The 25,280-nt window shown below is 39.8% G+C and overlaps 2 protein-coding genes across 4 annotated transcripts; both read left to right on the top strand.

Annotated features, from left to right (window-relative positions):
- The first annotated feature begins 4,688 nt into the window (after window positions 1-4,688).
- Window positions 4,689-13,188, top strand: peds1 (plasmanylethanolamine desaturase 1). The gene is made up of 6 exons (XM_074643449.1): window positions 4,689-4,901; window positions 5,757-5,876; window positions 6,053-6,144; window positions 6,235-6,379; window positions 6,495-6,707; window positions 9,207-13,188. The coding sequence occupies exons 1-6, from the start codon at window positions 4,760-4,762 to the stop codon at window positions 9,326-9,328; spliced, it is 834 nt and encodes a 277-aa protein (XP_074499550.1). The 5' UTR covers window positions 4,689-4,759; the 3' UTR covers window positions 9,329-13,188.
- Window positions 13,189-15,782: 2,594 nt separating this feature from the next.
- LOC141772461 (ubiquitin-conjugating enzyme E2 variant 1-like) lies at window positions 15,783-19,541 on the top strand. Of its 3 annotated transcripts, none has more exons than XM_074643452.1 (4): window positions 15,783-15,936; window positions 16,934-17,082; window positions 17,678-17,803; window positions 18,925-19,541. In XM_074643452.1, the coding sequence occupies exons 1-4, from the start codon at window positions 15,879-15,881 to the stop codon at window positions 19,069-19,071; spliced, it is 480 nt and encodes a 159-aa protein (XP_074499553.1). In that variant the 5' UTR covers window positions 15,783-15,878; the 3' UTR covers window positions 19,072-19,541. The 3 variants fall into 3 exon arrangements, with proteins under 3 accessions (XP_074499553.1, XP_074499552.1, XP_074499551.1); XM_074643451.1 differs by having other exon boundaries at window positions 15,795-15,942; XM_074643450.1 differs by lacking the exon at window positions 15,783-15,936 and adding an exon at window positions 16,621-16,732.
- Window positions 19,542-25,280: the final 5,739 nt, after the last annotated feature.

Raw genomic sequence — 25,280 nt, 5'->3', positions numbered from 1 at the left:
TACACTTTTCTTCACTGCATTTATTTGACATCTATAGTTGCTGGTTACTTTGCAGTCATATCTTGCATAAAAAGCATACGCTTATACAATAAAATACATTGTTTAAAGACAGAGGAGTGAATGAGGGTGACAGAAAGTAACTGAGTAAGGTTAGCTACCGGCATATATTATAGCAGCTATTCTCAACCACTGGGTCGGGGCCCATTGGTGGGTCTCAGAGCGCCATCTAGTGGGCCGCGGAGGTACTTCAAATGGTCAGATTAACCTCCTCAAAATCCGACAAACGCTATTCTGTCTTTCAGAGGTTGTAGCGGGCGGGTTTTAAAGCTAGAGTTTAGATACTGGTATCATATGAAACTATAAAAACCTAAGGAATCCATTGGTAACCATGTCATGCTAGCTTGTCGGGAAGAGCGCTAAATAACGCTCCAAAGTTACGCTAAATTTTGTCGAAGTAACACTGGCAAAGCCATTTTCAAAGGGGTCCCTTGACCTCTGACCTCAAGTTATGTGAATGAAAATGGGTTCTATGGGTACCCACAAGTCTCCCCTTTACAGACATAATGTTCTCGGATGCAGTGACACAAAACGGAGCTGTTTTTAAAGCGAAAAAGTGATGTTGGGGACAACCCTGCTCCAGTAAGCTCCACAGCGTGTGGTGAGGAAACATGACCCTGAATAGTGTGGATTCATAATGGCAGGGAGTGATGGGAGAGGGTAAGCTGAATATGTATGTGGCTCTTTACACCTGACAGTGGCATAACACATATTTATAGCCCAGTTTGTCATTTATTTGGGAAAGTGGTCCTCGGAAATTGTTTATTAATCAGAAGTGGGCCTCAAGTTCCTGGCTTATAACTTAAGTACTGTATCTAAGCATAGTTTTGAGACTCTTGCACTTTACTTGAATATTTCCTATTTATGCTACTTTACATTTCTACTCCACAAGTTTAAGAGAGAGATATACATGTTCCACTCATTATTTGATAGTGTAATATAGTGAGGGAAAGATGATGTATTTAGCTAACCTTACTCCACTATATTTCAACACCACGATATTTATTCAACAGATAACATTAGAGTTCATTTGAAATTAGTTTAACCCATAACACAAACTATAAGTAACATTAGAAGCCTAGCTACTTGTAATGAAGTACTTTTAAGTAAATGTAGGGGAGAGTGGGGTAAAATGAGCCAGTGGGTAAGTTGACCCACCCCCTGTATCTTGGCAACTGTGATTATGTTTTGTCATGTGACCATAAATTCAGGAAGTACCCATCATTTCTATCTTGCTGTGATGAAGTGAAGCACATGGGAGAAATAGTAAGTACTTTTTTACACCAAAAACAGTTTTTTCCCTATCAAAGTAAATTTTCTGCATGTCAGGAATAATGACTGTTGGGTCAAAGCAAATTTATCCAGGTCTAAAAAAATATATTATACATGTTGGTGATTTACTAAGATATAACACCATGTTAATCCCTTCGCTAAAGATTAGCCTGAATTGCTAAACTGGGCCATTTTTTCCAAAATGGTAGCTATGGGGCAAAGTGAGCCAAAGGTTATGGGGTAAGTTGAGCCACTGGCTCACTAATATTCTACTATTATTCCGAGCCACTGGCTCAACTTACCCCACCATAAATTAACCAAATTAATTCTCTGATGTATAAAATGGTATTACTGTTGAGTGTTACACAACTTGGTTTGATTTTTGTATGTGTTAACCTTTATAGAAGAGGGAGATAAAGGAAGTTAAAACAGTTGGTTATAGTGGAACAGCAGAGGCAAAGAGGGTCCTCACAGAGGAGGTAGAGAAGGAGCTTGCAGACCATATCAAGAAGCTGGCTGAACAGTTCCACGGCCTTACTCCAAAGAAATGCTGTGAACTGGCATTGGAATTGGCAGAAAGAACAACCTTCCTGTCCCCAACAACTGGAAAGAGCAGGGTTTAGCAGGTAGGCCTAGGTCAAACCAAAGACCAAGACGAAAATCACAGCGTACAGCAGTTCTGAGGAGAGTGTGATGCCATCCCATTTGATGAGAGTTCTAATGATGAGAGAAGTGAATCAGACATCTCAGATCTGTCAGTTGGTGACTTTGTCATAGTAAACTTTGTATCCAAAGGCAGAAGCTACCATTACATTGGCTTGGTTGAGAGCCTGGAGGGCAACGAAGTGAGTGCAAGATTTCTCAGAAGAATCCGGGGGAACACTTGACGTGAGAAGCCCACCTTTGTATTCAAGGAAAAGGATGAGGCATCTTTTCCACTGAGTGATGTGCTGAAGGAGCTACCTCAACCTCAAAAGGCTGGAGGAACTGTAAGGAGGGAGCAACAGTTCATATTTCCCTGCAACCTTGACGACTGGAATATTGTCGAATATTGAATGATATTTTGATTGTTCAATGGTCTTGAAACTCACAGGTGGTTTGTTCTCACAAGTTCATAACTGTGAAACTGTTTGTTAACACACTTATGCTGAGGTTTAAACTTAAAAACTCAGATGTTCAGTTTACCCCACGATGGCTCAACTTACCCACTGACTCGGATCAACTTACCCCTTACCTGGGGCAAGTTGAGCCACAGGAGCACTTTTTTTGGGAAGGTCATTTTTTCCAGACAGCTTTGTGATGGATGCATGCTGATCATTTCATTTGATAGGAGAGATCCTGAATTTAAGGTTCAAGTTTTCATTCTGCTTCTGTCTCATTTTTCCTAACCTCGAGGACAGCATAAGTAAAAATTGTCTCATCTTACCCCACTCTCCCCTATTGCTAATTTGCAATTCTAGTCAAATATTGCTGAACAGCAGCAAATGGCAACCATGGTGACAAGAAGCAGCTATACCACTTTAAGCAACTGGTCATTCAACACCAGGTGAGGCTGTAGCAGCAAAACCTGCTGATGAATTTACTTTGAACTGACTTTAAAAACAACATAATTAAGTAAAAGGTGTGAATAATTATTCCGTTAATGCCTCACCTGACGGTACGTTGCTATCTGCTACCTGTCGGTCGGTTGACGGTTGGATGAAGTTGCAGCATCACAGAATGTGCCGGGTGACAGATGTCGCTGTAACACCTGCTCCGGTTGTTAGGTTGTTTGACATCATGTAGACAGACAGAGGGAGAGAGATATGAAGAAATTAGGAAAACATTCTTGATGAAACCCCCCAGCATTAACACAGAAACAGTTTTTAAAGCTAGTCACATGTCAAAGACAATTTTTGGAACAGTAATGCAAACAGCACTTTACTATGGACATAAATGCACTTTTCTCTGCTGCTAAACACGACTGCAAATTGGGTGTACGACTGCAAAGTGTGTGAAATTGTGTCTGAAACGTTTACTTATTTTATTCTTTTATTGTTATTTTTAACACTTATTTATTCTATCATTTTTAATGCACTGACGGGGAGCTGGGAGAAACAATATTTCGTTTCCTTCTGTGTATACAAATACTCAGTGAAATGACAATAAAGTGAATCTTGAATCTTGAATCTTGAAATGTAAACTCCAAGATTTTGTTTCCCTCTCTGACCAAAATAAAATACAACATATACTTGGATAAAATAGTGTCATTGCCATAGAAGCTGCAGGATATGTCAGTGCATGTCACAGAGACAACCACAACAACACATAATAGATGTAACTCACACTCTGCCTTTTATTTACTCCTCTACTTCATATATATATATATTTTTTACATTTATCCTTTGATATTGCAATATATTGTTATTAATTGTTTTTTATTTGTTTGTTTGTTTTATTGACACAACAAACATTGATTACTTATTTATTGTTTTCTTCCATTTACATGCATGTTTTTTTAAATATCTATATATTGTAATTTGCTTAATGAATTGTATACATGTATATATATATGCAGGACAGATAATAATGCATACAGTGCACTTTCATAGACTAATCTACTGGAGTTACCCTGCACTATATTCATTTTTAACAGTCTCTTCTGCATTATATTCACTTTTTTAATAGTCGTGTATCTCAGCTGTTACCCGGCACTATATTCAGTTTTAACAGTTTCCGTCATCTCCTTGTATTTTTATATCTGGTATATTTTTTTGTACTTTGTACTTTGCACTACTACCTTTTGTACTGCCTTTTTTTACTAACATGTTTTGCACTATGGAACTGTGATGCTGGAAACTGGAATTTCCCTCAGGATCAAGAAAGTTACTATCTATCTATCTGTCTATCTGTCTGTCTGTCTGTCTGTCTATCTGTCTGTCTGTCTGTCTGTCTGTCTATCTATCTATCTATCTATCTATCTATCTATCTATCTATCTATCTATCTATCTATCTATCTATCTATCTATCTATCTATCTATATGTTTTTGTTTTGTTCTTTTTTAAAATTTTTATTTATTATTGAATTGACGCTTTGGCAATATTGTTCACCTGACAGTCATGATCAATAAAGCATATTGAATGTAATTGAGAGAGAGCTCCATCTCCAGTCCATCCAGCAGAGGGCTGAAGCAGAGAGGCACCAGACAGGACGGGTGGGGTCAGGAAATGCGGTCTTTCCCCTCGCTAACACCCATTGGTCACTCGGCTGTCTCAGTAACATTTTCCCGTGCTGTGATTGGCTGCAGCGCTCAACGACTTCGCATCTGATTGGTTGAAACCGCTCCGTTGTGTTGTGGGCTGAGAACTTGATGATTCCGTTGGTTCCTGACTGTGTGAGTAGAGTAGAGAGAGAGATTGAAGGGGCTGGGCCCATACAGTGTGGAAAGAAATGGCGAGGATGGTTAACGAGAACGGGTGTGGAGTGGAAACACAGAGCCCGCAGCCGGAGCCGCAGGGACCGGGCCGGGGTTCGGCCAGATGGGGTCCACAACACGCCGGAGCCCGAGAACTGGCTGATTTATACTCACCAGGTGAGTGGATCCTCTCAGCTGATCCGTCTTTCATTGGCTTGTTCAAGTGTCCACGAGTGGTGTGATATAACCGACAGGCGTTACATAGCGTAGTTACCAAGTAACCAAAGAAACTAGTAAAATCACAAAGCAGTTTATCTTCAGCTGCTACAGTTAAATGACACCGAGCAGTGAGAGACAGCTGGCTGTTTGTCACAGTCACACTTTTGTTGTTACACAACAGGAATCATGTGAGAATGAGGTTGGATTTGTGTTTGATAAGCTTGTTTTCCTCTGACATTTCGAGCATGCAGGCTGGAAGAATCTAGTGCCTCTACTTTGGGCTCAGAAAGCCCCATTTGTCCATGGAGCTGCTGTGACCTTTCATAACAGTCAGCCCATAGACTAACTCAGAGAGCAATGCATATGTAACCAAAAACTACTCGTCTAGATAGTTCTGAGATCTTGGCCAGTCCACTTGTGCCAGTTCTCCCACTATCATTGATAGCAGTGAAAAGCCTTCACGCCCATTGTACAAATACTTCATGCCTTTTGGGCTCCTCATATCTTGGATTTCGACCGCTTTGCCTATAAGGAGATCAGACTAAGACTGTAGCCTCCTTCGAACTGTGAGATGAGGACAGGTATTTCAGGCCCAGCTGCTCATCAGTCATGTAACAAGCAAATTGCAGAGGAATGTAGTCTCACTGATGTAAAGAAGCATTTGATAGTTAATCATGTTGCTAATAGTTTACGTAATAGGACGTTTTGCACTATATATCATATCACACCATGTTCAGGTGGGACATATAATGTGACTGATAATCTTATCAGGAGTGTGTCATGTGTTGAATCATACTCTGCTTTTCCTTTAAGGCAAAAGATTTCAAGAATGGTTCAGTGTCGTCCTCTGCTTCTCTCTCATGGCCTTCAATTTCATTCACCTTCTTGCCAATTTCAACCCGGGACATCTGTGGCCCATCCTGTTGAGTATTGGTAAGTGCTGACTGAAACATTATACAGTATAATGTCGTATTGTCGCTGATTGGTGAGTTCTGTGTTTGTTTTTTAGAGCCGCAGTCCAAACAAAGTGTTGGTTGTTCTCTCTTTATTTGAGTGGTCCTCTCATCCTTTTTTTCTGTGCCTCTCTCCTCCTCAAACTTCCTTTTCAGTTGCAGGAATACTCACTGCGGACTTTGCGTCAGGACTTGTTCACTGGGGGGCTGATACATGGGGATCAGTAGATCTACCCATCTTTGGAAAGGTAAGGTATCCGTTGTTTTGTACTCTAAATAATCTGTTTTTAAAAAAGGACATTTTCCTACATTCACAGTGCATATTTGGTGTTTTTCAGGCCTTTATACGACCATTTAGAGAGCACCACATCGACCCCACAGCCATTACCCGTCACGACTTCATTGAGACCAATGGTGACAACTGCATGCTGACCCTAATCCCTCTAGCCAACATGGCCTTCAGCTTCCTCACCCTCTCCCCCGGTGAGTTTTGCATCAACAAACCGACTCTGACATTTTCTTCTGTCTGCTTTTCTAAACTATTACTTCAAAAGGAAAAAAGACTCCAAACAAACAAGTTTCTGTCTCCTTTTCACAGCGGAGATTTACCATATCTACCCGTGGTACTGCTACTTGTTCGCCCTAGCCATCTTTGTGACCCTAACCAACCAGATTCACAAGTGGTCGCACACGTACTTCGGCCTGCCTCGTTGGGTCGTGCTCCTACAGGACTGCCACATCATCCTCCCCCGCAAGCACCACCGCGTCCATCACGTCTCGCCTCACGAGACGTACTTCTGCATCACTACAGGTTTGTCTTTATTATAGGGATTAAGGGTGTAAGAAAATATTGAAAATATCGAGTATCGCAATATTATGTTTGTGATACTGTATCAATTCTCAAAAACCCCATTGATTTTTAATTATTAGTTTACTTGCAAAGATTAACTCAGTCAATACTTTATTTCATTTGCAATTAGATGCACCATCTCAGTGTATGTGCCCTCTCAAAGTAGTGCTATGATACTGGATGTTACAGGGACTGATAAATGCAAATGCAGATCCGACTGTTCTGATTGCATAAAAAGTACACTTTTTTACTCAGATTTTATGCATACGGTGATGTGTTCTTTATACTATGACAGTTTTCCTAAAATTAGATTTCAAAAATTGTAATATATCGTCTTGCTTACAGTATCGCAATACAGTGGAAACCGCTTATAGTGATCACATCTGTCTGGGTCAAATTGATCACTACAAGCGGATGATTATTATAACCAAATTTTGTTGTGGTGCATCATTTCTAATGCACATTACCATCCAATTGATATTTGTATATTTCTGACATAAATAAAAAAAGTAACAAAATGGACCGCTTTGCTATTTACTGCCTTTTCCCTCACCGAGGGTGAGGCATTACCATTTTTGGCCAAAATTCAATTAATGTATAACATAGTTTTAAAATGTATTTCCATATGTTGTCATGTATGAAAAGACCCTAAATGAACACTGTAAGTGGACTTCTTGATTACTACAAGCAAACTATTTAAACAGCATTTGTATAGGAATGATTCTGTCCCAAGCTTTTTGATCACTGTAAGCGGTTTCCACTGTATATTGCAATATATTGAGTCTTACCCACTGTATCATGATTAGTGTTGTCACAATACCAAAGTTCTGACTTCGATACGATACCCTGCCTAAATATCTTGATATCGACACTGAAACGATACCACAGCAAAAAATATTAGGAAAAGTAATGGAATAATAAATGACAGAACATGGAACTTAAAATGTTTTTTTATTAATTAAAAATGTTTAAATGTATTAAGTTAAATTAAATTAAATCACCGGAGAGTGGTACTGCAACACGAAAGACGACGAGAGGCTTCCAAAACAAAAACCCACAAGACGTTCTGCGAGAAGTTGAGAGAAAAGCTGCTAAAATTAGAAAGACACCACAATACCTGTAGAAAGAGCTGTGTTGTGTCAAAGAAGAGTCACTCTCACCGGACTGCTTTTCCTCTCTGTCCATTTCGCGTTACAGAGAAACACGGTAAAATAATACTTTAACACGTGCTCTTTGGTGGATTTAAGTGTGTACCGAATTACAGGAGATGCTTGGACAGATTCAGATAAGATGGTGAAGCTAATGTTACAGTACATTTGATCGGTAATTAGAGCCGCGCTGTTATTTCCTTATTTTTTTTAAGGGAGATCTGCTGATAGAGACACCAGCTCAGAGCGGGACTGTTCAGCCGAGAGATTCATGACCTGCTTTAACTTCATTTATTGACTCCATCCTTCTGGTTATCACTACAGTTTATTTATTGACCGCTTTTGCCCACCAGCAGCAAAGTTATAACTGCCTGCTCCCGCGGGATCCCAATCCTAATGGCGTCCTCTAAAGTAGAGCGCTGCACACACACAGCCCGCTGTCGCACATTGACACAACTCAATATCAGTACTAACTAGAATGGCACTCGGAGAGCGCAGATCTCCGCCCCCCTCTCCGTTCAGCTTGCGCCATCATCCACGTGTATTTTTGTTTCTGTTGAGATCAGCTGTACGTAGCGGAGCATCGTAAAACACTTCATTCAAACTGGACAGAAACGAAATAAAGCTCACCTAAACCGCCGTCGTTACTCTTTCCAACAATCACCAAGTGTGCTTTGGTCGAACTCAACTGTATTTCACCGAGTTTAATGTGAAAAAACGCTGATTCTACAGCTGTTCCTCCCCACCCCCCGCTCTCTCTCTGTCTCTCTCTCTCTGTCTCTTTCTCTGAAGGTCATGCGTCATCATCGCGTCATCAGTTACACTGCGCATGTGTTATATCCAGAGGTCTTAATGTTCTTGCTGATTGGAATTCTTAAAAAAAGTCCTGAATCCGGACCATGATCCGCATCGCCACCAAAATCTAATGGATTGTTCATTGTGCCACACCCCACCCCTCCAAACAATTCCATTCAAATCCATCGCAGACTTTTGGAGTAATCCTCCAACCGGACAAACCAACAAACCAACGCCGGTGTTAACATAACCTCCTTCCTAGTCCTTTGGCCTTGGCGGAGGTAATAAAATGGGGTATTGTACCGTTGTTAACGGCAGGGTATCGCAATACCTTTCTAGTATCGGTATACCATGCAACACTAATCATGATACGTATCGTATCGCCAGATTCTTGCCAGTACACAGCCCTAATAGAGATTATAGAATGAAATCAGCCTGTAAATAGTGTTTTGAAGATGAAATCTCTCAGTTAATGGGATGAGAGTGAGGCAGATCTGTCATTGAGCTTTGTCTCCAGGTTGGCTGAACTACCCTCTGGAGAAGCTGGGTTTCTGGAAGAACCTGGAAGATCTCATCCAGAGCGTGACGGGAGAGAAGCCCAGGTCGGACGACCTGAGATGGGCTCAAAAAGTGAAGTAACGCCTGCAGGCTAACGGCACCCCTACCTCAGAAGACGCTGGCTCCGTCCAGGCTTCTCATCCCCCTTTTTTGCCTCACACAAACTATAATCCATAGGAAGAAAAACTAACAAACACTTTTTTTCTGATGCCATAGCTTTAAGTCTTGCACATTTTGTCTGTTTTTCAAGAGGAGGGCTCTGTTGATGGAATTCTTCATCGCTCGTGGAGATAATTTCAAATCGCAATATATCCTAAACTCTTCGTACGTCTAAAACAACTCATCGCTTTCTTCAGGCGATTTACAAATGCTTTTGCTAAGAAGGTATATTCAGATACTTTATAGCCAGACACGGATGATTTGAAATCGCTTTCCAAGGAGATTAAAAGATTTCCCTCACGTCAGAAAGTTCAAACAATCCCAAGAAAGAATACTTGAAAGAGTGAACACTCACTTTTTTTCTTCTCCAGAGACACAGCTGTTCATTTACAGAGTGGATAAATCACGTTATATTTAGCACGGCTTTTTAATTTCTCTGGATAAGTCTTTGCATCTCCACCTCAGCAAGGGTCTACTTAATGTGCAAGTAATACAATTGGATTTAGGCCATGGCAAGTAGTAGGGCTGGGGTGATGAAGAATGCTATACCAATGTTGATAGCTAAAGAACAAATGGGGTAAATTACTGTTACATTTCTGGATTTCTTGCACATTTGGGTCTAGCTGCACACGTTTGGGAACTATTTTTAAAGAGAGGTGATGACAATATTCAAGAGTTTCGTCATGGATTTGTCAAACTGAGACAGCGACTACAGTTGCAGTGGAAGAGTCAATGCTACTCTAAAGCCAAAATCATCCCCCAGGATGCTAAATGACCGATCTGACAGCTCAGAAAACGGGTTTTAATCTAAACAAACCAAAAACAAACAACCAAATTCCTCACATTGCTGTCAGATCCTAAGCTGGCATATTGATTGGAATCTGTTATCTGGCCATTGAAACAGTTTGTATTAATATTAGGGCTGCAACTAATGATTATTTTCATTATTGATTATTTTCTTGAATAATTGATTAGTTGTTTGGTCTATAAAATGTCAGAAAATGGTGAAAAAGGTCGATATGTGTTTCCAAAATCCCAAGATGACGTCCTCAAATGTCTTGTTTTGTCCACAACGCAAAGATATTCAGTTTACTGTCATAGAGGAGTAAAGAAACCAGAAAATATTCACATTTAAGAAGCTGGAATCAGAGAATTCTGGCTTATTTTTCTTAAAGAATTACTTAAATCGAAAATAGTTGGCGATTAATTTAATAGTTGACGACTAATCGATTAATAGTTGCAGCTCTAACTTGTATCTTTGATGGTAGTAGAAACAGAAGATGAGTAATTTGATCTGAAAAAGTCAAATTGAAATATGTGTAACTGTAGTCAGTGTTGATGCTTGGCCATTAGAAAATCTGGACAAATACACGTATCATGCTGTTCTGCCGAGTCAATCTGGCCCGACTAACTAGTCTTTGCAGATGATCATGTGTTCTCCGTGAAAAGCCTTTTTTAGTTTTTATTTAACTCCTGATAAACAGACGGGTTGGCAGGAAAGAGGCAGACTCAGTTTTGTCGAGCTGCCTTACACACCGCAGATGCAGTACTTGTCTTTTTCTGTTTTGTTTCATTTGCTTCACTTTTTTGTGTTGTTGCAACGGTTATTCTGTCTTTCTGGGATTTGTGCCTCACTCAATCAGACACAGATACTCCAAAGTTATGTGCCAACAACAGTGTGTAACATTGTTTTCGCTCCTCACGTCTTGCTTTTCTTTTGTATCGTGGGAAGGAACTAGTCAGTTTCTGAGCGTAACATTCCCTGTGAGTAATGCCGCCACCGCGTACCGTCTTGGTAACTGTGACAAGCTGACTCTGTGACGTTACAAGGGATTCGGTGACGGCTTACGATCCGGGAATTTCTTCACTCTTCTAGATGAGATTATATAGTTAATTGATTGATTGAAAGTTTTTTTTAATGCTTTAGCCAGTAAATGTAAATGTATTGTACAGCGAATAACTATGCATTGTAATAAGAAGCCCTAAACCATACGTCTTAACTCATCTGATTAGGTTAAAAATGCCTTTTTTTTTCTACTAGTTTACACATATTTGCTATTTAAGTTGGAAAACTGGAGCTTAGAAAATTAGCAACTTAAACAGCATGACAAAATTACTTGTACTGATTAAGATGTCACTTGCACAGACGTGAAAATGCGTGCATGTATACAACATGTGGGCTTGTGCAAGCGATACACCAGCTTTCTTTTTAGTTACTGTAAGGCAGACACTGACTAGGGAGGATTGTGCTATACTGTAGCGCCAGATGAAATTAATTGTGCTGCTTTCAAAAGATGACCCCAAATTTTGACCAAATGGTCCCAGGTTTGAACTATCAAAATGTTATCTAATAAATTTAGGTTGAAATTGGAGGAGCTAACCTTTCTGTTCAGTTGGGTTGACCAGGTTAAAGGCTGAATTAGTGAGATTCTGATGTTGTACTCAAAGTAGACAATTTAATGATAGTAAATAGTTATTTTTTAAGCCAAATTGATGCATTATATGATGTAATATTCCACTTTTTGAATCCTTCATACTTGATTATATACAATTATTCACCATAGGTCAACAGCAGAAGTACACAGCAGATTGCATAGTGCTTGTAGAGTATTGTGAGAAGCAGTTTTGTGTGTGCTGAGGAGTGTAATACAAGCTGGTAAATGCCTTTATGTCACTGGATCAAAGTTTAAGGCCGGTGTAGAAGTTCTACTTCTGTAGCTCTTTTTGATCAGTACTAGGCAAAATATAGTTTGGGCACTGCAGTAAAGTAGACTCATTTGAACGTTTGCAGACAACTTATTTTATAAATAGGAGTTTCGGCGTTTCGGCTCTACTGGATGTTTTGGCGCTTCAGCAAATTGCTTTTTTGTGATAATATAAAAGTAATGACAATTTTAAGGATGCTTCGTGTTTTGTAACGATATCAAAGGATAATGGTTTTAAAATACAAGACATGCCATAATTAGTTTTGAGATTGCCAAAACTGACAACATTGCAATAAAAATATATGGCGAGCTCAGCAGGAACTCAATCTTAACTCTGAGAAAGACTTGCTGTTATAGCTTTGTCATAGTTGGGAGATAATTTGTCATAGTTTGGAGTCTGGTTGTGAGTATAGATCTAACATGCATTAACTTATTCTACATTCTTATTCTCCAGATGATCTCAGGATTGTGGTTAAGTAGGTTATTATGGTTATTAAGTTAAGGCCGTTATTTAATAGATAAAAGTTGTGTAAGTCACTCGTTTCCATCAGATTCTGTTGGCCAAAGTAGCCTAATGATTTTTAAATGCATTATAGGTTCTATTGTAGCCATATATAGGTACAGTTAACTTGGCCTCTTGTTCTTGAGGGAGAATTTGTGATTAAGCTGTGTTTGGTTTTTCTGTTTTAGAGACAGACATCAGTGGATTTGAGGGGTATTTCGTGACAATGTATGGTTAACAGAAATATTTTCCAATACTGGAAATTGTGAAAGCAAAGTGACTTTTTATTGAATTGCCTTATCCTCTCCCTGACTGATTTACTGGAAATCTTGCCAGCGATATGGGAAAACGGTTTATTGACTGACTTTAAATTCCCCTTCACTTGCTTCTCACTTCTTCTGAGGCAAGCCCCATTTGGATGTCGTAGTTGGTTATGTATGCTGGTGGTGATGGAGTTTTAGATATCAGAATAATGCCTTGATGCCTTTTTGTTGTCTTCCATTTGGGAGACTTACAATGTATATGTTAAACTGTATTTATAAATAAGCTAAATAAACAATCGATAATTACTGCTACCTGTTTTCTCTGATTAATTTCTTTCCTGGCTTTAGATTAAATATGTTGTAGCTATATATTCTCTCTGGATTACATTGAATCGTTTTATTATTACAACTGATTTATTTGACATAATGTGCAATATCATGGCATAAGCATGAACATTCTTTATTAACCATGCACTCTTACAGTAACCTACTTAAAGACTGTACATACACGCACCTGATCTTTACTGTTGACCTGATTATATTTTATGCTCTCTATATTTGCACTCTTCTCACTTTGTATTGCAAATGCTGCACAGCAATTTCCCTCAAGACAAATACAGTTTTATCTGATCTTATATAACATTCTTTATATTGTTGCTTTCCTCTTTCTCTGCCTTTATAATCCCTGTGTTAGTTTAGGAGCCTACAGTCAGAGCAGAGTCAAAGGTGTTTTTCAAGCAAGACATTTTGGCACGTCACAGTAAGAAAAGCACAGGTAAGTAATACAAGATCATAAATGTTATTGGTAACACATGCTCTTTTCCTTCTATGACAAGTCAAATTGTCTGCTACAGAAAAGGCCTATAAGTTATGAATTAATGTGCTGACACCTGTTGGGAGGTCGTCTTTCAGGGCTATTATAGCCCTATGTATGGTTTGTTTTTACTTTATCTAAGTAGTAGTTAAGCTTTTTTTGTATTTCAAATACAACATTAACACTTGAACTTGGATTTCCCTCCTTTCTTCGCACACTTTGAGATGTTTAATGATGTTAAATACAGTTTTATCTGATCTTATATAGCATTCTTTATATTGTTACTTTCCTCTTGCTCTGCCTTTATAATCCCTGTGTTAGTTTTAGAGCCTACAGTAAAAGCAGAGTCAAAGGTGTTTTTCAAGCAAGACATTTTGGCACGTCACAGTAAGAAAAGCACAGGTAAGTAATACAAGATCATAAATGTTATTGGTAACACATGCTCTTGTCCACTACTTTAAAGTCAAAACTGCTCCACCAAATGAAAACCTGCTCAAAGATTGTAGGTCAACCCCTTGAGAAAGTCTATGAATCAGCTTATCATAATAACATCTTAAGGCTGGCTAACACCATCGTCTCTGACCCCAACCATGTTTTGAACAGTGAATATGAATTGTTACCATCAAATCAAAGATACAGGGTTCCACGATTTAATAAGGTTAGACTGAAGCACTCTTTTGTACACCAGTCAATCCTAAAACTAAATATGGAGCCTAATCCCAGATCAAATGTACGTTGAAGGGCCCTGAATATCGTCTTCTGTGATTGTAATGTTTAAATGTATGTATCCTTGTTTCTTGTCTTTGTCCTTTCTGCAATGTTGCAAATGTAGCTGCTGTGATGCAAAACAAATTTCAGACTTGTCTGACAAAGTATTATCGTATCGTATCGTTTTCCTTCTATGACAAATCAAATTGTCTGCTACAGGAAAGGCCTATAAATTATGAATTAATGTGCTGACACCTGTTGGGAGGCCTTCAACTTTCAGGGCTATTATAGCCAGCCAGGTTTGTTTTTACTTTATCTAAGTAGTAGTTATGTTTTTTGTATTTCAAATACAACATTAAAGGGACTATTTGTAACTTTTTAAGCGTATAAATGTAGCGGGTCGCCACACATGCGCGCTCCATATGCGCGTTCGCGTGTGGCTGCTGCCTCTCCTCCTCTGCCTGCCTGCCTTCACTCAGAGAGCGCGCGCGTTCTCAGCTCGCTCCACCTCTAGACGTGAACGCGCGCTCACTCCACACTGCGAAAGAGTTAGTTTAGCTCTGAGAATATCTAGTGAATGTATCGTGGACGTTTGTGCAGAAATAACTGCTGCAGCTCCTCCAGACCAACAAAGGTTTTCCGTGTCTTGTGAAGTGATGGAGCTCCTCAGCTAGTAACGTTATCGTCTCGTTACCGACCGGATGCCGGTGTCTCCCTGCTCTCTCCGGCTGCGGGCGGAGAGAGCAGGGAGACACGCTGCAGAGCCCCGCTGCATCAGCCTGCGCTGAGGCAGTAAAAGCCAACACTAGGATCAGATCTAAATCATGTTCATGGAGAGACCTTCGTCTGGTCAGCTAACATTACTGCCAAGCAGCTGAAATATAGAGTGATATTGTGCTTTTAGCTGACGTGTGTCGCCTCACTGTTTTGAGCGATGCTCGTTCAGGTATATTTAGAGCGAGCAAGCGCGAGCCCGACGCTGACTTTCGTTGATTTCACGGCCACAGGTGTCGCTGTTAAGAAGCATTTCTGAAAGTTACAAATAGTCCCTTTAACACTTGAAGTTGGCTTGCCCTTGCTTTATACTGCACTAGAGCTTTAACTCTTGTGTTATATTCTATTTTAGCTTCTATCCTAGCTTTTATTTTTAGCTTGTTTTTATTTTTTAATCTTTAATGTTTTTATAACTGTTTTAATTATGTCTTAATGTTCTTTTGCACTTTGTCTCAATGTTCTTGAATGTTTATGTAAAGCACTTTGACTTGCCCTGTTGCTGAAATGTGCTATACAAATAAAGCTGCCTTGCCCTCCTTTCTTCTCACCCTTTGAGATGTTTGATGACACTACTGAACAGTTAAATCCTTGTACAGCATTACATTGTCTTGCTTCTAACCAACTATAGCCAGAGGGAGACAACAAAGGAAGCGACGCTCTGCGTTTCTCGTCCACGCGCACGCAGCGCTGTGGCCACAATGGCAAAATGTACGTGCGCGCTCCCGCAGTGTGCAGCGACAAGATGGCGGTCGCCGCCGGATTAGGTAAATGTACGAAAAGAAATCTCTCCCAAGCTGAATCATCGGCTGAATCAAATGTCACGATGTAGCTGTGCAGTGTCGTAACGAGGCTGAATATCTACCAATCGCGCTTGTTGTGTTGAAAAGCAGCAAACTAACGCCGATCTGTCGCTGCTGAGCTGAATGAATAGGAAGCTAGTAGCTACATGCTAAGCTAACGGAACTGAAGTTAGAGAAAAGGCGACGGGTTGCGCTCTTTCTGCAGATAATGTCATTGTTATGTCGTTTAAAAGTTATTTAACACCAGTCAAGTGCGTGTATAATGACGTAACGCGTTCGTTCCGTTTAATGACGTAATGTAGCATTACTAGTGTAGCGTCGATGCTCGTGCAGCGCTAATGCTACCATAACGGTCCTGCTAATGTTGTCTGATACGCGATGTAACATTATAGTTACTCTCAAAAAGGATGTTTCACTGTGTCAAAACCTTTAAATGCTATTAATAGATGCGAGTGCATCATCATTCAGCCTTCGTGCATGTTTCACGTCAACAATGACGGGACGTTTTTCTGCAGCTAACCACTAAAACATGATGCATGTTGAGCTTCAAGTGGAAGTGGTGAGTCTGGAGATGCTGAGGTGATCTGAGCTGAAGTGATGCACCGTCTGGTTAGCGTGACTGTGTGTTTGCATGGCTCAGTTTAACGCTACAGCAGCATCAGATCTCACTGCAGAGGCCAGATGATGCAGCAGCATCGCCACATGCTACATTTGAAGCTCCTGAGTCTACCATTATGGAGAGAAAGGCAGATGAAAGCCGGTCAGCTTTAAGGCGTTTCTTATCTTCCTGTCACGTTGTGTGTGTGACTGCATGAGTCACCTGCTCAGAACTGCAAGTCATTGCTCTCCTCGGCAGAAGCTATTGTGAAATTTACAGTTTTCGTGTGGTGGTACGTGAATCCCCTTTCGTGTGCATAACAGTCTGACTAATACTAATACGGTGTGTTTTGTCCACAAACAGGCGTTAAAGTTCCTCGCAATTTCCGGCTCCTGGAAGAGCTGGAGGAAGGCCAGAAAGGTGTGGGAGATGGGACAGTGAGCTGGGGTCTGGAGGATGATGAGGACATGACCTTAACACGGTGGAGAGGGGTGATCCTTGGCCCTCCAAGGGTGAGTGGGGTTTTGAACTCCTATAATGAAGACTGTGCAATAAGCATGACTTGGCATAGTGTACATATCAGGATCTATGTTTAAAGGGATTGAGTGTGATGAAGAATGAAAGTGAATTTGAGACAGTGGAGCAATAAAACACCGTAGTATCAAATAATAATATCACAAAATGACAGGAAGCGACAAGTAGCACACCGTAAAGCACGGCCCTCAGAGTGAAAATCAGCATTTTAGCATTGATTCTTTAAATGCTAAATGTAGGAATGGCTTTTATGCATGCTGGTATGGTTCTCATTGAAACTGTTTATAGTTTTCTTTAGTTTTGGTTGACTGTCTTTGGAGCTCAATATGCATCTGTAAAGTATAAAACTAGAAGACACCACAGTACCTCAAGGACCTTTATCAGAGGACTGTGGACATTAATCTGGCTCAGCCAACATATTTACTGTCGCTATGGAACTGGGTACAAAAATATAGATACATTTTTAACTGTCATAACCAGGATTTCTCCCTTAGATTTCACGTTAATGGTTGAATGCATTGAACATTGTGTGCTTGTGTTCACTTCCCTCTCTCTACCCGTCTCTGTCAACAGACAAGCTATGAAAACAGGATGTACAATCTGAAGGTTGAATGTGGGCCAGAATACCCAGAGTCACCGCCGTTTGTCAGATTTGTGACGAAGATAAACTTGAATGGCGTGCACACCTCCAACGGTGTGGTATGTAAATCTTCTAGTTCTTATTCCAGTTTTATTACTCAACTTTGGATGCCTCAGCTGTCAGCAGTCTCTTTTGAAATGGATACTGATCTTGTTCTTGCTACAATGATTAATAATCATGTATATTTTGTAATATCAAGGAGTATGTGCATGCAGCACAAATGCTTAACACATAAAGTGGCATGTATAAAAAAAAGTAAAGTTGCACGCAATGAAAGGAAGACTGTCATGCCTGCTCTGCAGACTGGTCAGTGCAGATAAGCTAGTTCCTGTTGTAAGTGCACGCTTGAATCCTCTCACAGCTAATGCAACCATTGCATTAATTCTGGCACAAGACAATAAGATATGTGGTGTAAGTCATCTACGTCTTCATTTAGACACTTCAGGGTGCTTTCTAAACCAGCAGTTTGGTCAAAATCTGATTGCTGTTCACCTAAAAACTTGTTAATATGACATGACCAAGAAACCGTATAGAATCCACCCAGAGGAGGTGATCTTAGATTGATTGCAATCAAACTGTAGTATGTCAATTGTTCTCGATGTAGGAGAACAGGAAATGCAAAAACCCTTGTGAGACTCGCTGCCCGACAACCTATCCTAACCTTAACCATATGAGGACAATGCCTAACCTTAACTATTCGTGGTCAATGCCTAATCTTACCTATCCATACCTTAACTATTCGAGGTCAATGCCTAACCATAGCCATCTCGCGAGAGTTTCCAAAATTGATAGTTACTTTCTAGACACGGCTCTGTTTTCCCCAGGAGAGCAGTGGACAATGTGCAATTGTTTTTTCACTTCTTTGCGAGTGGTTGTGCTCCCTTCAATTTTTCAAATGCGGCAATGCCCGGCTAGTCATTGTTCTCCATTTTCCTAGTTTATGTCCAAATGGGCTTACTAGATCGAGGACAATCACATTCAGGTTTGGACTCAAACAAAACAAAAAAGGCTAATTTGAAAACTTAACTGAACATACAGGAAGTCACCTGTGATGACATAACATATCGAAACATTTTGGCCATTTGGAAAGGCTAAATTTAAGACAGTAGACTATTTCTGCTGTGTTTTGTGATGTGTAGAATCCATCCACCCATTCCTTACTTGTTCTCTTGTCCTGCAGGTGGACATGCACGCGGTGACTGCACTGGCCAAGTGGCAGAACTCCTACAGTATCCGGATGGTGCTGCTGGAGCTGCGAAGGCTCATGACCTGCAAGGAGAACATGAAGCTTCCTCAGCCACCAGAGGGCCAGATCTACAGCAACTGAGCCCACTGCTACGTTTGCCTCCATCTTTTTCTCCTTCTCCCTCCCCTCCCCTTGCCCAACTCGTCTGTTTTGCTTTCATCCCTTTATCCCCATCCTCTCCGCCATGTGACATTCCACCTCCTGCCAACACCTTGACTGAGCACACGCACACAAACACACACACACAGACACACAGCAGAAGATTCAACACACACATAGCAGAAGATTGAACACACACACACACACACACACACAGCAGAATGAACACACACATAGCAGAAGATTGATCACACACACGCTCACACAGCAGAAGACTGAAGTACACAGTATAAGACTTAAGTACACTGTAACAGATACATGCAAACATACACACACACACACACACACACAAACACACACATCTGTATACACAGAAGACTGAAGTACACAGTAACAGATGCATGCAAACATACGTACACATTTTTGCCCATGCACATTTATCTGGATACACACACACACACACACACAGCAGAATGAACACACACATAGCAGAAGATTGATCACACACACGCTCACACAGCAGAAGACTGAAGTACACAGTATAAGACTTAAGTACACAGTAACAGATGCATGCAAACATACGTACACATTTTTGCCCATGCACATTTATCTGGATACACACACATACACACAGCAGAAGACCCATACAATCCACAGCAACAGGTACATGCAAATATACATACATATATATGTGTAAACACACACTTATTGAGCGTTAATGAAAGTCATTCCAGGCCCTCCCTCTCCCATCACTGGAGCTCTGGGTGGACTCGATGCGACGAGGCAGGCGGAGTACCTCGGTCCACACCAGATATACGATCATTCAAATACTGTACATGTTACTAATCTTTTTTTTTTATTATTATTTGTTAAAAAAAATGCAGATTGTACAATAACATAAATAATCTTATTGAGTGTACCTCTTTTGTGTGTTGCCTTTTTGTAACAGTAAAAAAAAAAAACGGCCACTTAACATTATTGCACATTAAACGTGCTGTTAGTTATGAGATCATCTTTCAAGGTGTATGAATGCAGCCCCCCCCCCCCCCACCCCCCACCCCCAAACACATTCAACCTGGCAAATAATGTTAAAGATATATTGTCATGTGGCCAGATGTCTAATGAAATATTCTCCTCAATGTGTGTTGACATGGGCTTGCACAGAATAATCACGCAGTCCTGTTGTAAAAAAAAAAGCATGACTGCAGCTCGGCAAGGTGCCTGGAAGTGATCACCTTTCATCACACATGGCGTTTTTTTTTCTCTTCTCTTCTATGTAAGAATTGTCCAAAGTGAACATTGTGTATCTATACCACTATATCTGATCGTATGCATAGTATTATAGTATGCACATCTACTGTAGGTCTGCAGAAGTCCCAGTTTTAAACCATGCTTGAAACTAGAAGTGAAATCAGCTACCTCTTTTGGTCCTGTGTAACGTCGGAGTTCATCTGACTTGTGAAACTGTCTGCTACTTCCTGTGACAATTTGTTTTACTTTTTCTCCACTTCTTTCATAAATCTTAATTCATGCTTTTCATGCATTTGTGTCGTTGTAGATCACTATACGTGTTAGTCATGAAAGTATATATGGAGCATTCATACATAATTACTTCTGTAGTGTTTATTTACAGAACTTCTGCTCTTTAATTATTCTCACAGATTCAACAGAAGTGCTTAGAGACCACTATGTTTATTCACTTTCTTCTCTGGAGTTAAATGAGAAGATTGATATCAAGCAAGCTTAGCTTAGCTTAGTATAGCAGAAATACTGGAAATGAAGAGAAACAGCTAGCCTTGCTCTGCCTAAAGGTAAATAAAATCAACCTAACACCCCCAAAAGCTCAATAATGAGCTTGTTGTATCTTGTTTAATCGTACACAGCCAAGAAATGGATGGCTCCGGTTAACTGGATCAACAGCATGGTTTCTGCTTGCTGGTAAAACAACATCATTTGTGAAATGTTAGTCTGGTTTGCTGTGGTGAAAGAAGTACTCGGATCTTTAAGTAAACGTGACAATACCACTGTGTAAAAAATACTTTAAGTCCTGCATTCAAAATCTTATTTTAGTCAAAGTGTTACTCTTATATTAACATGTAAATATACTTAAAATTCTAAAAGTGAAAGTACTTCTTATGCAGAAAGGCCCATTTCAGAAAAATACATATATCACTGGATTATAATTAGTGATGCATTAATGTGTACATCACTAATGTTGCAGCAGGTAAAGGTCAGGCTTATTTTTAATATTCATTATATACTACTACTATTACTATACACCGATCAGCCATAACATTAGGACAGCATGGGCACCCTGACCGGTCTGTGGCTACGCAGTCCCATACACAACAAACTGCGATACACTGTGTGCTCTGACACCTTTCTATCGGAACCAGCATTCACTTTTTCAGCAATTTGAGCTACAGTAGCTCTTCTATTGGATCGGACAACACGGGCCAGCCTTCGCTTCCCACGGGCATCAATGAGCCTCGGGTCTGACCTTGTCGCCGGTTCACTGGTTTTCCTTCCTTGGACCACTTTTGGTAGGTCCTGACCACTGCAGACCGGGAACATCCCACAAGAGCTGCAGTTTTAGAGATGTTCTGACCCAGTCGTCTAGCCATCACAATTTGGCCCTTGTCAAAGTCGCTCACATCTTTACGCTGGCCCAATATTACTGCTTCCAACACAAAGTTCAAAATGTTCACTTGCTGTCTAATATATCCCCCCCACTGCCAGGTGCCATTGAAACAAGATAGTCAATGTTATTCACTTCACATGTCAGTGGTCTTAATGTTATGGCTGATCGGTGTAAACTATACCACTACTATTTTGTATTAGTTATCTGAATCTGCAAAGTAACTCGTAAATAAAGTCATATAAATACAATATTGGCTTCAAAAATGTATTGAAGTAGAATTATTAAATATAAAATGGAAACACTCAAGTTAATCACACAAGTCACAATTGTGCTTAAGTACAATACTTGAGTAAATGTACTTTGTTATGTTCCATCACTGCAGGTTTGTGTGGAAACAAGATACTTTTTAATCACCTAAATATAATATAATTAACTTAAATTTTCAATACTCAATCATTTACTATCTGCTGCGAGTATACAGTGTCATTATGTTTCATTTTACATCTATGGATTACTTTGACATAAACCAACAGAAAAAGCTTTAACCCACAGGAATTGATTGAATTATTGATTTGTTTTGGGCCACTTGGGGGCAGCTGAAACAATTAAGCTGTTGCTTGTTAGCAAACAGCTGCTTATTTACACATCCAGCAGTTACAGGAGCAACATGATCATTCATTTGGAGTCGTGTTTGTGTCCACCTGATGAATGTAAGTCCAATATTCACCCTCTTCTAGCTGTGATTTGGGTCTCTACCAACTCCTGAGGGGAATATCTGTCTCTTTAGCTGCTAAATGCTCCACTGTGTTCTGATGTTTTGTGCTGAGCAGGTGGATTTTAAGAGCTTTTTTGCTGAAAACAGCTGCCTGCTACAGCCTGGCTTTACACTTCTGCCTGCTCCACCACAACAGAGACCTGCCAATGAAAAGAAGGGCAAAGAAGAAGTGAAATTTCATCGATCGTTTCGTTGGCGTGGCTATTTAGAGCAGTGGTGGAATATAACTGAGGTACTTGTACTTTACTTGAGTATTTCCTTTTTTATGCTACTTTATACTTTTACTCCACTACATTTATTTGACAATATTAGTTAGTTAGTTACTTTGCAGATTTAGATTATTTGTACTTTTGGTACTTTAAAGGTCCCATATTGTAAAAAGTGAGATTTTCATGTCTTTTTTATTATAAAGAAGGTTTAAGTGCTGTATAAATACTGTGAAGGTATCGAAACACTCAATCCACAGAGAAATAAACACATCCTGTATTCACAAACTCTGCCTTAAAATGAGCTGTCAGGATTTCTGTAACTTTGTGATGTCACAACTGTACAATATAAAGACCATTAGACAGTTTTAAACTTGAACATTCTAAATGTGTCCCAGTTTATTTCTGGTTGCAGTGTATGGTTGCATTTGAAATTCCACACTAACATGCTCTTTAGTTCGCTAAAACAGTATGTGAGATATTTTAGTATGTCCGAAACCTTAGTATGGAACCAAAAGTACGCAAATTGCATGCTATCTGCGGTGAAATATTACAGTATGCAACGCTGGACACTACGGCGGCATAAATAACGACAACGACAACGTTCATAACAGACTTTAACGGACAGCTCTGTAACGTCAATACCGCTTCAATTTAACTGTAAGTATAAGATTTCACTTTGCTAGGCGTAATATATATTTTAAATTAATTCAGACTTTGATTCCTACAAACCGCCATTTTGGTCACATGAGGTTGGCATTGGTTACCATGGTTACACGTCTCCAACCGGCAAGGAGACTGACAGGAAGTGAAGACGTAAATCAGTGCGTCCGAAAAGATACATACTACTGTTTATTCACACAAAAGAAGCCAATGACATCAGATGACAGGAAGTAAACATGGACCCAGGCTGTTGCCTGCAATTCTGTTGAAATGAGCTAAAACAGAGCATTTCAGACAGAGGGTAAATGCGGGCATATTCAGGCACAGTATTGTAGAAAATATAAGGTTTTTGAAAATTAAAGTGGCAGTAGGCAGTATATTTTTGGCATCATTGGGCAAAAAATCGATAATAACCTTTCAGCATATTGTAAGACTTCTGCACCTCATCATGGCTCTGTTTTCAGGCTTTAAAAAATCTTTGACCAATAGCAGGTCATTTCAGAGAGAGAGCGTTCCTATTGGCTGTGCTCCGGTCATGTGACCGGAACTTGGCGTTCTTTCAAGCCGTCTCAACCTGATCTCAACATGGCTGCTGGGTCACAAACGTTCTCATTTTACAGCTAAGCCGTACACTACAAGATGATTCTGAAATCATTTGAGGCGAGAAATAGGCATTACAGTAACATAATATTGATTCATATTTGATCAACGCTGCCTAGTTTGACCGTTTGGTCGGAGTTCGTGAGTGATTGACAGCCGGCTCTCATGGACAGCAGACCTCAGATCAGCTCTGACTGGTTGTTTTCCAACGGTCTGTGAAATCTTGCAGATGCCGTTAGGAGCATCGGAGGACACAGAGGCACATGATTTTTTCTCAAATCTTGCCTACTTCAGCTTTAAAGGCTGTAAACATGTTCTAGTAGAAACATAAAATACAAGTATGAACCTGAAAATGAACACAATATGGGACCTTTAGGTATATTTTGCTATTATGCTAATACATTTGTATTTTGAATGCAGGACTTTTACTTGTAGCAGAGTATTTCTATACTGTGATATTGCTACTTTTAAGCTACTTGAGTAAAAAATCTGAGTACTTCTTCCACCACTAATTTATAGCAGCCACATCACAAATTCATCACGTTAGCTGTATCATTGGCGGTGATATCTCAATCGTCATATTAAATGTCAGAAAGATGATCAATGATTAATTAATAGTGCTCATATTGAAACAGACTTTGCAAAGTGCTTCATAATTGAGGATAAAATAAAATGAGTACTGACACAGAGAAAATGCCACTCAAAGCCTGTTTTCTGCTATTAATCAAAAGGTCAGTGGCTTTATTTACAGTAAGACTATCACATATCAGTCCACTGTTCCTCAGAGTTGGGTCTTTCCAACAACAAAGACTATTATTTTGAATGATTACATTATCTACAAAAAAACAAAAACAGATTGTATGATTTTAACAGAGACAGATTGTCCTGCTTCTCATGATTGTTCTAGTCAGCCGAGATTAAATGGTTGCGGTGGAGGATGAGCTGTTGTTTTTCCCCAGTCAGTGACAGATGTTGGATGACATCAGGCAATAAAATAATCAAAAGGGCCTAAATAAAATCCCCAATACCGTATGCATACTGTATATATAACATATACAGTACATAAACAGTATGTATATGTGTACTTGGCATTTTTAATAATTTTATGTCTGCCCTTTGAAAAGCACTTTGGAATCTGGATTTTGATAAGTGCTATCCAAATAAACTTTATTAGTATATTATTGCAGGGCTAAATGTCAGGCTGTGCTGACATTACAACTTTTGTAGATACACCCAACTTCAGTCTTATTTGATGTTTAGCTAAAGTTGTGAAAGTCCACAGGCAACAAAACTAGTTAGGTGGAGT

Source organism: Sebastes fasciatus, chromosome 8 (assembly GCF_043250625.1).
Source record: "Sebastes fasciatus isolate fSebFas1 chromosome 8, fSebFas1.pri, whole genome shotgun sequence".
Classification (NCBI taxonomy): domain Eukaryota; kingdom Metazoa; phylum Chordata; class Actinopteri; order Perciformes; family Sebastidae; genus Sebastes; species Sebastes fasciatus.
Note: the sequence above shows the minus strand (reverse complement) of the source record. Positions and strands in the feature narration are given on the sequence as shown.